The sequence below is a fragment of the Triticum dicoccoides genome, chromosome 3A (genome assembly GCF_002162155.2).
Source record: "Triticum dicoccoides isolate Atlit2015 ecotype Zavitan chromosome 3A, WEW_v2.0, whole genome shotgun sequence".
In the NCBI taxonomy this organism is placed as follows: Eukaryota; Viridiplantae; Streptophyta; class Magnoliopsida; order Poales; family Poaceae; genus Triticum; species Triticum dicoccoides.
Genome location: NC_041384.1, coordinates 589,651,935 through 589,666,112, shown reverse-complemented (window position 1 = coordinate 589,666,112; position 14,178 = coordinate 589,651,935). Strand labels below are relative to the sequence as shown.

At 48.0% G+C, this 14,178-nt stretch overlaps 1 protein-coding gene across 1 annotated transcript; it reads right to left on the bottom strand.

Annotated features, from left to right (window-relative positions):
• Window positions 1-453: 453 nt before the first annotated feature.
• LOC119272624 (probable WRKY transcription factor 46) lies at window positions 454-12,115 on the bottom strand. The gene is made up of 3 exons (XM_037554075.1): window positions 11,777-12,115; window positions 1,818-1,933; window positions 454-1,077 (listed from the first exon to the last, which is right to left on the bottom strand). Exons 1-3 carry the CDS (start codon window positions 12,113-12,115, stop codon window positions 540-542), a joined length of 993 nt encoding a protein of 330 aa, XP_037409972.1. The 3' UTR covers window positions 454-539.
• Window positions 12,116-14,178: the final 2,063 nt, after the last annotated feature.

Below are 14,178 nucleotides of genomic sequence, written 5' to 3'. Positions count from 1 at the left end.
ATTATGAGAGTTTGAATTGATTCAGATTAATTATGAAGATGTGACCGGAGATATCATTTCAAGAAATACTCGAAGGGTGCTGTTTTTTTGTAGAAAATGAGGCCAGTTTATAAATTTATTGCTCTAGTACTATATTTTCTATTTTACCATTAGTATTTGATATATTTCCTAAATATTGTACCAAATAAGACATGTTTGAAGTTATATAATTAAGTGGGGGTATGCTTTACTTATATTGGTTCTTCAGTTAAATGGTTTAAAAAAATCCTATGTTGATTTTTGTCCTGGGCCCTCAAATTTCTAGAGACGGCCCCAAAAGGGTTTTGACCATGGCTCCACATTTTCCACAACAAAAAGTATAAACATGCATTGATGCATATATAACACACTCAAGCTAGTGAACTTTAGCTAAAATGAACAAACAATTATACATCAGTACGTGTGCACATACCCTAAACAAAGGATGTGTATTAACTTCTTAATTCCAGGTCAAACAATGACAGTTTTTTGCCCGTGTGTGGATGTGGCCAGACAGACGGTCAGTAGTTATCGTCACCATCATTACCACTGTTTGGGAGATACGAATTGTCGCCGAAGTGCACATGGTCATTTAATCCGTATCTCAACGAGTCCCACGTCGAGAACCCGTCGCCTCCGCCATCGGTTGTAGACGGCGGCGCTGGCAGCCCCTCGGTCGAAAACGACGACGACGACGCAGCTGGCGGCAGCTCGGAAGGGAACGTACACTGTTCGTGCTGCTGGCTATTGGAATCAAAGCTCAGCATCATGGACGGCCACCCAGGTGCCGCAGGCTGCTGGTAATGCCGTTCCTGCTCCATCCGGTGCGCGTCCCGGTGGCCTGCGCCGGTGGAATCGAACCTCAGAAATAGTGCGTCGCCAGTTGCCGGCGCCGGCAGCTCGGCCACGACATCTGGAGTTGGGACGGGCGCGGTGTTGCACGTGTGCTCGTACGTGTAGGTGACCTTGAACAGTGGTGGGTCCTCGTGGTTCTCCTGTTGCACCAGCTTTGAGGCAAGGCATTGCTTGTCTTCACGGTAAGAGCATCTGTAATAAAGCCTGCATATTGCCGTTTACATGCATGCGTGTTATTTCGATGGTAGTGAAAGTTAGCTTAATTTGTACTCCCTCCGCACAAATATAAGATGTTCTAACATTTTTTCTGAACAGGTAGTGTGTCTGTTCATTCATTTCACTTCATATGTAGTCCATATTGAAATATTGAAAACATCTTATATTTGTGAACGGAGGAAGTACCATAGCAAGGGCCTATCTACACAACTTCTTTCACAGAAACACCAGTTTTACAGATAGGAAAATACAACGTCACACCAACCACAAAACCTAAGTCACAGTTTCTTCAGTTTAGTTGATGCCCTATATAACTTCGGTTCAGGGATGACCTTCCTGAAAAATATCTTTTCGGTCTATAATGCCACTAGTCAACATTTTTTCTGGAGAGTCTATATCACAGTCGACAAAGAATTAACTAATTTCCCATTTTTACCAAATTATTCATATAAATATAAGAAATTTTTTCTGTGTATCCTTTTCATTTGTCTACAATGTTGTGTCGACCGACTGAGAATTAGTTGATGTTACAAATATGTTCATACTTTACTCTAAGAAAAAGGCTGTTCGCCATCTGTCGTGGTAATTTGTTTATCTAGTGCAAAGATTTATAGTGTTTGTTCTCAAAGTTTAGAAAATATAAAATAATGCACGGACATCCATTCAGATTGAGATAGAACTAATAAATTCTCAGACGTTAGATGGTAATCAATACACTGGTAAATTACCTTGGGAAGACAGAGTCCTTGATGTTTTTCTGGCCATACTTTCTCCACAGGTGACCGTCAAAATGAGGTGTGAACGTATGTTTGACCCATGAAGGTCTGTCTTTCCTGCAGCAATATGTATTTCAGACTATATATGTCAAACGGAGGGCGAGTCAGGATTATCATGGCTCATAATTCATGGTAGACTTGTAAATTGTCCAAAATTTGTAAAGCATGAAGCAAGCTTAGTATGTGCTGAAACACATAGTAAATGAGAACTAGAATGGCAGATCTAGGACAAAAATAACGTGGACTTAACACATACCCTCCCACATACAGAAGGCTAAATGCTAGAACAAATATGCCTGTAATAACTAGCAGAGCAAACTTTATACATATGTAGCTTAACTGGAAATGGACTCTAGAATATTGATGCACCGATCAATGTAATATACAGTTGGTCATTGCAACCACAATGGAGGCATTGTGAGGGCCCAAGCCAATGAAGGCCCAATCTGGGGTGTTCACGTAAGAGCTCAAGAATAGGTTCTCGAAAAGCACCACCAAATTGTAATGCCCGATGTTGACATCCCAGCTTGCCTAGCCCGCACCACCATCCTATCCAACCTAGATAAACTGTAGTAGGGAAAGAATGACAAAAGAGCCGACAACGACTAAGGGAAGACACACCACACCAACTTGGTGGTGACAAGGCCAATGAGACCTCATACTCGAGTTTCCCGATACATATCTAAAGAAGGATTCCAATGATCACAAAGGTTCGAATATTAGCCAATCAAGACAAGGTGCCTCTAGGATGACATTGTTATTTCAACACAACACAATAATATGTTTGGGTGGAAGATGTTGCCAATGCAAGCCAATCCATCAAACTCGGCGCGCACTCACCATGAATGTCTATTAAGAGAACTATAGATCCAATCCACGGGATCCGCCATCAATCAATACTCATCCATACCTGATAGTAGTAGGTGAGCATCCTAGAAAAAAAAACCACCCGGATATTCTAATATGGCCAATCAGCTACCATCTCCAAGCCCAGAGGAACCATCCCATGGCCATTTTGCTTAGTGGAGGAGACCTCGCATGACGAAGAATGGCCCTAGTCCACCAGTGCTACTTTTGCTAAAGGAAGGAGACATGGGCAATGGAAGACGAGCAAGGCTTTGGGCTAGAAAGGGGCCTTGTCATCATTATCCAACACACGATGGCTCTGCGGTGGTGGAAGAAGTCAGGAGTCTCAAGAGTCGCCTTTGACGACCCAGAAGGCAGGCAGCCATCTATTTTTACCTAGATTTTCATTTAACTATGACTTTGCGGCTTCTCTAAAGATGGGAATGGGATGAAGGTACCCAATGGGACATTGGCCCGACCTGAAATTCCAAGGCCAATGGGTCCTTTGGGTCGGCTTCTTGAAAACTAGGGCAAGGGAGTTAGTCACCACTGGTCCATTATGGCTAGAGGCTCGGCCGATTTTCGGTTGTCAAGGTTTGTAATATGTTGTTACAATAACATTTGCCTTGCAAAGTTGTCAGCTTTCTGCTTATAGAAAAAATTCAAACTATTGAACCAATATTGCTAGTGTTCTAGAGTTGCAAATATGCTAACTTGAGAGGTTAATGGTTCATAGTAGAAAATGGAGCAAAGTTGCATATGTGTCTTCTTTTCATTGAACAAATGAACTCTACATATAACTTGCTAGGAAATTCTGGTTTCTAAGTGACATTGTTGTGTAACCGATTCTTGTTTTAGTAGTACAAATCAAGTATTTATGTGGGTCGGACCATATGGCCAAATGGGACATGTGGCTAGTCTTTACTAGACCATTGGGTCGGCTCCATGTCCCTAGACAGAGGAGAGGGGGCCAATAGGGACTGGGTCTGCCGGAGAGTCGGCCCATTTTGATTCTTAGGCTGCTCATAGTGATGCAAGTGTGGCCCGCTTACCCCGCTAACTATGCCATTTGTGTATCAATGGTCAATATTTATACTACAGTGTAGTACGACACGGACAAGCGGTGTGCGTCCTGCATCCCTTGGTACTCTTCTTCTCAAACTTTGTATATGTTGGGGCGAAAGTGAACCAACGGTATATCCTACTATGCTCTTGTGTGTTATTGCCACGTATATCTTGTTGACTTTTTGGACCTACATGGTTGATCAACAAGACAAGAAGCCTCAATTGCAGGATGGGCACAAGCATACCCTAACCTTATATCTATGTGTGGCTATGAAAAATGCATGATTTTCTCCCCAAAGAAGTTACGCAGTTAAGGCTCCCTTTGGAACAAAGGAAAACCGTAGGAATTATGGACGATTGAATTCTTAGAGGAGAAGTTCCTGCTGCACTGTTTAGAATAAAGGAATGGATCACCAAGATTCACTAAGTCCACCAACTGATTTATTGGGTAATGAAGGAAATGATACTTTGAAATGTCCATATAGTTTATAAAATAATTAGAAACTAATACTTGTTAGGAAACTTGGGTAGTATGAGAAATGAGAACCACTAGTATAGTAATGTAAACCATGCTCGACATGTTTTATAGGGAATGCACCCTTGTGGCTTTTTCGTTTCTGTTCATCCTTTTGGAAAGGAAAGCATATACTTGAGTCATAAAATACTATTCAGGACAGTGCTGCAATATCAGAAAGAGGACCATGTGTTGTGACTGTAGTCATTGTTTTCTCTCATATCCATGCTTAAAATGTGCATGCATAAAGCGCTTCAGTTTAGTAATAGCAGTAGCTTCTCAAGAAAATGGAACCCTCCACTAAGGAAAAGATGTAAGCACAGGTAAAGCAAATCAAAGGGAAGGAAATATGACTTCGGCCCGAAGTTTCCAAATTAAATGCGCATGCTTCATCAAAGGAGGATGTGCATATTTTTGGGGAATATGGAGTTACTAGTAAAAAGGAAGAATGGATACAGCAGCATTCCACTGCATGTATTTATATACTTTGTAATTATAGTATATGATGATGTACAAATGCGAAAGAAAAGAAGTAAACAGATAAAAACTACTAGGTACTTCCAGTAATGGCTACCATAATAATCTGGTTCAGCTTTCAGCAGTTCATCCCATGAAATATAGCTCGACCCAGAATGTTGTTTTAGTCTAGGTTCAACTATCGCTCTCAATCATCAGTGTTTTGGGAGTTTATTAACCTGCAGTAAACCATTAAATCCAAGTTGTAATAATATAGTACATCCTGTTAAACATTCCAGTTCTAGCTAGAGCCTATTTGTCTAGTGCCACCTGTTTCTGAACATGTATGTCAATGTTCCCTCTCCTTAATTTTACAAAATCTTACCCATATTGGCATACAACCGAGGAGGGCACAGTACAGAAATGAGTATGCACGTTTTGACAGATTCAATACGCGTACAAACGGGAGAAAGCTCACACCGAGCAACACAAAGAGTGCAAATCAACACGCATTTCAGGATCTGCTTCAGAATGAACACTTGCTATAGAGGGGAGTTTCCGTACCTTCTCTTTCGGCTATCGCGGCGCGAGGACTCCGGCGGGGAGAGGCCGAAGACGCCCCCGGGAGCGCTGTAGGACGCGGACGCAGAACCCATGGCTTCCTGCGCGCGTGGATCCTCGAAGTCAAACGACTCCCCCTTCGGAGGCGGTGACGCCATTGGATGGCCTGGTCTTTGCACAACGAGGTGGTGGAGATAATAGCAGCTCGCAAGAAGCGCAGCAGGTATATGTGGGAAACTGAGAAGATGGGGTAGCCACCTATGTCGTTTTCGAGCTGCTGCTCGCCGCAGGAGGGCTTTAAATTTTTAGGAGGCAGCGAGCTCAATGGCCGTGGAGTGCATAGTACAGACTCGATCAATATATTACGGTTTAGTTTTGTTGCGGGGTCATGAGGCTTTGCAGGGTCTTTTCATATGTTTAATGTTTCCACACATAATAGATTCGAGACGATGACTCTGCCGCCAATTATGGATTAATCATGGGCTTATTTTTCTCAGTACTGACTGTAGACACATATATATACATTTTGTCTGTGATAAATAGCGTTTGTTTTCTTCAAATGTTTTCTTTAGTACTATGATTGAGCTCGGTTCCCTTTGGCATTCACGATCAAGCATCAATCTTACGTGGGCGAGTGGGGTGGGATGCGTGCGTGTTTGATTATGGGCAAATTGCAGCAAAGGAGGCACAGAAGATGGGTGCCAGCCGATTAGATGTATTGCCAGTTGGGACTAGATTAGTGAGGCCGTTGTTAATCGGGCACAGTGGAGGCTACTAATCCCGAGCCACCCCACGTTTCGGTGCAGTTTGTAACAATTTGCTGCAATTTGCTGAGAGTCCAGCTAGTTCCATCAGAGAGAACTTGCTGACAAGATCTGACCTGATCTAATCTGATGCCAGCAGAGCAATTCTTTTTCCCCAAACGGGCCAGCAGAGCATTAAATGGATGCATCTTCACAACCTCTTGTCTGACTGACTGTCTAAGTTAAGGGTAGATTTATAGTTCCGGTGAATACGGGGGTAGCTAAATGGGAGATTCAGTCCATGTCCTCCTTAGGACTTTGCACCGTTAATTGTTCTTGAATCATGATTGTTATACACTACCACACAGTATATGGTACGTACTTGTTCATGTATTAGTTGTATTTCATTGATTTTTAGTAACGGATATGGACTCGTTATAGGGGTATGACACCAAACTGATCTTAGCCGCCAGTGAAACCCTAACGGTGCATGCCCCCATGCTTCTCCTCCTCTCTCTTTCCCCTCAATGCCACCGAAGAACACTTGCCGACGGCGACTCGCGTGGGGTGGTGGTTGATACCAGAAGGGCCGCCCAGGCGCAGATCGATTTGGTGGCGACGCTCCTCACCTGCGCGATGGGGGTAGCCGGTGGTGCGCCAGGCAACTTTGGAGCCAACGACAGGGTAGTTAGGCTCTAGGCTAGGGAGTCGACGTATGCATCCGAGAATGGTAGAAGTGGTGGTGGCTACCGATCTTCATCCCCACCCCTCCCACTCCTAGCGACGAGGCTGGATGGTAGTGCAAAAGTGGTTGGATACAAGGAGGTGAGGTCCTCAGCCTCCTTCCAACGTTTTCTCCAATGGCATGGACGAGTCACGGGCCCTCTCAGTGCCTGGTCCCGCTAGCGAGAAGGCGTCATCCAATAGAGAGGTTGTTGCGAGTGATGGTTCCAACAAAATGTATGCAAATTCTCCCATTGAAAACACATGATCTCGCCTCCGAAGAGATAATGTAGAACTGCACGCACCAACGGGTTCACCCAAAAGCTCAAGCTGATAGGAAATGTGGGCCATGCATTTATACGTCAACACTTTTCCTCATGTGTGGCTCTCTCAGACCTAAAAGTGGACCAAATTGGGCTGTAATTTTAATTGCACTAACTGGGACTTGAATTTCAAGACCTCTTTGCTTCGATGCCATCGTAGAACTGCACACACCAGTCAGTTCACCAAAAAGCTCAAGCTGATGGGAAATATGGGCTATGCATTTATACATCAACATATTTTTTTTAGATAAAAGGCCTTGGCCCGGCTTTATAAATAAAGCCACAAGGCAGCGTCACAGACCCGAACACCCAAACAGATAACTAGAACCGCGAATCCATCGACCAAAGCCTAGAGCAGGCGAAAGAAGATCCAGAGCGATACATGGCACCCTGCCATACACGGCGCGCAGGCCGTAGGGGAAAGACGACTACGACCAAACCGATAAAACCACCGCAACAGAGATCAGGCGTTAGGTCCCAGCCCGGAGAAGAAGGATGCCGAAGCCCGAATTTTGGCGATGAGCACGTCTAGGGCATCCCGATCGTCTTCTTTAGTCAATAATCTTCACTGCTGCAATAAGATACAAGATTTGAAAAGAACGTCAACAAGTTTAGATGGAAAGATATGCTCGATAGTAAATTTATTCCTAGTAGTCCAAAGGGACCAACATAAGGCACCCAAGCCAACCCAGAACACCCTCTTGGTGACCCCAACCAAAACCTTGGCTAGTGTTCTAAGCTCAGAGAAGGACGAGGGATTCCAAGAGACCTGAAGCCAAGATCTGACGCAACTCCAAACAAACTTAGCCAAGACACAATGGAAAAAGATGTGGTCCGTGTTTTCCAGAGCACCACAAAGGCGACAGAACTCTGATCCCGGACCATTGCGCTTGCGAATCTGATCAGCCGCAGGAAGGCGGCCTCTGAAGGCTTGCCAAAGAAATATCTTAATCTTAGGAGGCACTTTAGACTTCCAGATGTTAGTAAATCTATTCGAGGGGGTACCTCCGATAAGCCTAGAGTAAAGAGACTTGACCGAAAACCTGCCAGAAGACGAATGAGGCCAAATTACAGAATCCGGAGCCTTCGAGAGCACGGGGAAGAGGGCAGAAAGATGTTGCCAATCCTCCAACTCTTCAGGAGACAGGGAACGGCGAAAAGCCAGGTCCCAGTTATTATCCGCCACCTCCGCGATGGAGATGTCCGGCTTAGGACAGTAGGAAAACAAAACCGGGAATTGAGTAGCCAGAGGAGCATCTCCACACCACCAATCCCGCCAAAAACGAACAGAACTACCATTTCCCACGATAAACTTAACATGCTCCAAAAAAATTGGTCTAACTTTGACAAGGTTCTTCCAGAATTGAGACCCACGTCTAGCAGAAGCAAACAGGGGGCTAGATTGAGGGAAATACTTGGCCTTGAGGATAGAATACCAAAGAGAGTCGGCCCCAGTAGTCATAATTTTCCACCACCATTTAATTAATAATCATTTGTTCATCACCAACATATTAATAATGCCTAAACCCCCAAGGTTCTTAGGCCGACACATAAGCTGCCACTTGATTAATCTATATTTCCGCTTATTATCCGCCGCATTCCAATAGAAGGCACCCCTGTGTTTGTCAAAGCCGGCGTGAATACCAGCTGAAAGGAGATAGAAACCCATAAGGAACATCGGTAGGGCTGAGAGACAGGAGTTGATTAAGGCCACCTTGCCAGCATTAGTATTGTATCTACCGCGCCATGGAAGGACCCTGTTACCCACTTTAGCTACAGCCGGGGCAAAATCCTTAGCAAGAAGTTTAAAAGGAGAAATTGGGAGGCCTAGATATTGTATTCACACTAGTAAATAGAACCTCACTCTTGGAGAAGTTAATCTTCAATCCAGAGACCGCTTCGAAGCAAAGAAGGATGAATTACAAATTTGCAATACACGCATCATCCAATTCAACCATAATGATCGTATCGTCGGCATACTGAAGGTGAGAGACCCCTTCCGGAAGGAGATGAGAGACCACCGGACTAATGTGACCACATTGAGTCGCCCTCACGAGAATACAGGAAAAGGCATCGGCCACAAAATTGAAAAGGACAGGGGAAGCCGGATCCCCTTGATGAAGTCCCCTGCCATTGGCAAAAAAATTACTAATATGCCCATTCACCAAAACGGCAGTTGGCCCCCAGTGACCAACTGCATGATACGATGCACGTAAGCTGCATCAAAACCTTTCGCGAGCAAGACCTACTTAAGAAAAGATCAGCTGACCGAGTCGTATGCTTTTTCAAAGTCTAACTTAAGAATAACCGCTTTAGAGCCCCGAGAATTTAGGTCATGCACAATTTCGTGCAAAGAGAGGATACCATCTAAAATAAACCGACCCTTAATGAAAGAAGATTGGAAGGGACTAATAAATCTATGAGCAACCGGAGAAAGGTGGTTCGCGAAGCCCTTAGCTGGGAATTTGGCAAAATTATTAATCAGAGCAATAGGACGAAATTGAGAGATTAGTTCAGCCCCCTTGACCTTGGGAATCAGAGAAATGACAGCATAGTTCAAGCGGGAAATATCGATATAGCCAAGGCAAAATCCCTATATGACATTGCAAACCAGCTGCTTTAACTGAGGCCAGAATTTTCGGAAAAAAGGAATAGAAAAGTCGTCAGGCCCAGAGGCCGCATTAGGGTTAGCGGAGTTAACTATGTCCCAGACTTCCTGATCAGAAAGGGGGATCATCAACGCGGCATTGTTCTCGGCCGAAACTTTTAAACCCATGTTCCAGAGAGAAGGGGAGATCGAGAGGCCCGAAGGAGGTTTCGCCTCAAGCAAAGTAGAGAAGAAGTCCCGCACGTGATTCATAATAACAGATTGGTCCGAAGACCGCACCCCATTGATGATCAAATTGTTGATACCACAACGCCTCCTCCGACCGTTTGCAATGGCAAAAAAATATGCAGTGGGGGAATCGCCCTTTAGCGTCCAATTAAGCATGCCCCGCTGTCGCCAATACACCTCAGCCTGACGGTGCAGCTGTAGTAAGGCAGCCTCGAGGTTATACCTCACAGACCAACCATCCTCGGAAAGCCCAGCAGAGTTAGCAGTCAAGTCTAGTGCCAAGATTTGGGTCTCGAGGAAATCTTTGGAGCGACGATCCTCCGCCACACGGTTGCGGGACCAGCCTCTAAGGAACTTACGCAGGTTGTAGGAGCAAGAATGCCAGTCATCCAGAGGACCGAAAGAGCGCGAATTAGAGGAGAGCAGATGAGATATCTTCACAGCAATCATATCACAAAAACCATCCACGAGCAACCAGGAGGCATCAAACTGAAATCTGGCCGGAGGTCTAAGGTTAACAGAACCGTCGTCAACAATGAGAGGGGTATGGTCAGAGCCAACAATACATTTGGCACCAAGGGAGGCCCTAGGAAAGAGGGAGTCCCACCTAGGACATATGAAAACTCTATCAAGCACAGATCTAATAGGATTAATCTGGTGATTAGACCAAGTAAAGCGGGCTCCAACCCGGGGAAGTTCACGAATAGCATTGGAGCTGATAAACTCATTAAAAGTATTCGCTAAAGGCCAGAAGAAGATATCGTTGCTTTTATCAGAAGGGTGGCGAAGAAGGTTAAAATCACCCCCGATAACCATCGGGAGGTTACAAGATTCGATCTTCACAGAAAGTTCATTAAGAAACAGAGGAGCAATAGAATGATCAGCAGGCCCATAAACCACTATTACCTCCATTAGAATATTCCGCGCTTTAAAACAGAGAACAACACTAACCCAAAAGATCCCATGGTCATAAGGAACAACATCGAAGATGTCCTTATTCGAGCCTATCAAAATCCCACCCGAGTGGCCCGAGGAAGGTAAAACATGCCAATCAAATCTATCCATACCCACGATGGCAGAAAGTTCATTAGGGGAAAAGGACTCCTTAAAAGTTTCAACCAACCCCACGAAGTCAATATGGTTCGAGCAGATCAAATCTTTTATTTGGTCACGACGCCCCCTAGCGCTGAACCCTCTAATATTCCAAAATAAAGCTTTCATTTATAAGAAAGATTCTTAATGCGGAGACTAGACCAGCTAGGAGCCACGCAGGTTTTAACTCTTTTAGAAGTGCCCCTCCTGGAGGGACCAGGCTGGGGCTGGCCACTACCAACACCCAGACCCGCCTCCGGACCCAGAGGGTCAATAGACACAGTAGCGTCGGAGGCAACGGCCTCCTTAGCTTTGGCAATGGCCGCCTGAGCAGCCTCGTTAGCCCGAATGATTGCAAGAAGAGAGCTAGGAGAGCCCACATTAGAATCAACCACCACTCCCACATCCGACATGATTTTAAAAAGATGATTATCCGACAAAGTAGGTAGAACCAGACGAACCGGAGAGGAAACACCGGAATGAGTGGGATGAGTACATGGGGTAGGAAGATCCTTCGCAGCAGCCCGTTTTTCCGCCCGTTCCAGAACAGAGCCACCCGAGTTGGCCACCCGCCGTCCTTTGCGAGCCGTAGACACCGGCGACCGAATCGCCTGCGACCGAGGCATGGGGGAAGTCGAAGACGGAACAGAGCGAGACATGGACTCGATCTCCTTGTCGAGGCGACGGCAAACACCGGCAGTGGATTGTTTAGAGCCCAGAGAATTCCTACTCTTAGTTGAGAATTTGCGCACCGAGGATTTCTTCTTCCACAGGGACTGGGCACCCACCCCAGCACGCTCAGGGGAGGCAGGGAGATCCTCAATCCCGGAGCGGGTGGGGGAGATCGGGCGGGCCGAGAGGTTGGAGGAGGCACCAGACATGGGGGTAACCGCCACAGACGGAATCTTCAGAGAAGCAACACCAAGAACATCCGCCATGGACTCAGTAGGAGGGATCGCCAGAGACTCCCGAGGGCCAGCACCAGAGGGAGCTTGAGACTGGAACAATTCCCTTTCAGACTCAGCCAAGCCATCCCATTCAGATTGGGTGAAATGAAGATTGGAGCCACCACTCTGGTTGTTACCGCCCATCGATCCATCCCCATCCTTATCGTGTTTATCCGTGGGATTAGAAGGAGGAGAAGGGGGGAGGGGGTTTATAGGCCGCCACCCCCTCCACCCGCACCCTGAGCCTGATACCGTTGGGAGAGGGGAAAACATCGATCGAACCATGAACACAACTCGGATCCAGGCACCAAATCTTCATCCTAGCAGGGCCAACCTTGGTCAGAGAATCCGAGTCCACCTCCACGGGCTTCCCAATTAGAACCCCCACCGCCATGAGAAAATCGGACAAGCGGAGACCAGCTGGTAAATCATCAATGAGCACCCAGACCTGAGAGAGAGGGCCAACCACCGTACCATTGCAAGTTGCCAGCTTGACCGAGACGAACAGTTGGTTGAGGGGAAGGGTAAAGCTAGTACATGAAGCAATCATCCGTAGGCACTCCTTGGAGGGGAACACCACTGAAAACTCATGGTCAGATATCTGGGCCACTTGACAAGCCCATCCAGCCTCATCCCAGATCCGGAGCCCATCGAGTAAGGTCTGGGGAGAGATCTTCTGGTCCCTCACATGAACAATAGCAGCATTCGAAAGCGAGGGGGGCACCTCCAGAGTAGGAAGATCAGAATCAAAAGCAAAAAAGGCACAACCAGGGAGACCCGTGCCAAACTGGAGGAGAGAGGGAGGTTTCAGTCTATTAGTGCAGTTGACCGTGAGGTGACCATCAGATCGGCAGATCAAACAGAAAGGGGGGTTGGTACAGCGAGATTGGAAGTGATTGGGCTTGTGGCAGGCGAAGCAGGTGAGCGCAGAAGGGTTTCTATGGGAGGCAGCGGAGGGGCGAGGATGCGGGAGGGGAGGAGGAGGAGGCAGGATCCCATCCCCCACCCCCGGAGAGGAGGAAGAGCCAGGGAAAGGACCGGGGGGGGCGCCGCGCCGGCCCCACGAAGGAACGAGGCGGCGGACGGGATCCCACCCCCACACCAGCCGGACGAGGAGGAGGAGGGAAACGCCCCGGGGCGGGCGCGCCGCGCCCCGGGGCGGGCACAGGCAAAGAACCCGAGGAAGAAGAACCCCCACCACCAGAAGCCGCCGCCGCCTCCCATGGATCCACCACAGGAGGAGGAGAAGGGCCAGATTCAGGCCGCGGAGGCCCAGAGCTAGGGGCGCGCCCCTGCTCCACGCGCCGCTACCAGTCCGGACCAGCAGCCTAGGCCGCATGGTCCCGAGCCGCCTGCTCACGGGCCGCCTGCTTCGACTCCAGCTTGGAGCGGAGCTCAGCCTCGAGCTCCAGGTCCACCGCCGACGAGGGAGACACCTCGCCCGGCCGCTTACAGCCCGACATGGCCTCGCACGACGAGCCCTGAGATTTGTCCATGGAGAGCACCGCGGCAAAGGAGAGGAGAAGGGGAGGAGGAGGGCTAGATCTGACTAGGCGACGGATGGGAAAGCGATGACAGCGCAGATCTGCAGCGGAAGCCGGAAACCCTAACAGAGGGGAAGGGAGCCACATGGGATCCATAAGTAGCCGGTCGAGGCAGAGCCCACTTGGGCCCGACGGGTTGAATGGGCCAACGAAGAGGAGCGAGGAGGCGGCACTGTGGGGGACCTAACCGGGCCAAAAGAAATTAGAGGGGGAAAGTCAAAGATAGACGAGAGAGGGGGAGGAGATGGCCCACCTGGAGGGGCAACAGCGAGAGGCCCAACAGGCCCCCTGGAAGGTCCATCCAGCGGCCCAATAGCCAACAGAGCGGTCACCAGATCTAGGTCAAGTGGCATCGACGGCACCAACTGCCCCGGGAGCCCCGCCGCCGGCGGCGCAGCTGACGGGGAAGCACCACAGGAGGAAGATGAAGATGGGAAGCCACCAAGCTCCCCATCAGGGGCGGCACCCAGAAACCCAGAACCAGATGAAGCAGCCGAGCACATACTAGCCCTACCCCGACGGCGAGAAACCCGGATCCAGCCAACACCAGGATCCGCACCAACCAGAGGCCGACCCCTCCCACCAGGAGCAAACTTGCGGGGACGGGGCGCAGGAGGGAGGGCCACTGGCCGTGCTGGAACTGCCGGCGAGCAGCAGGGCGAG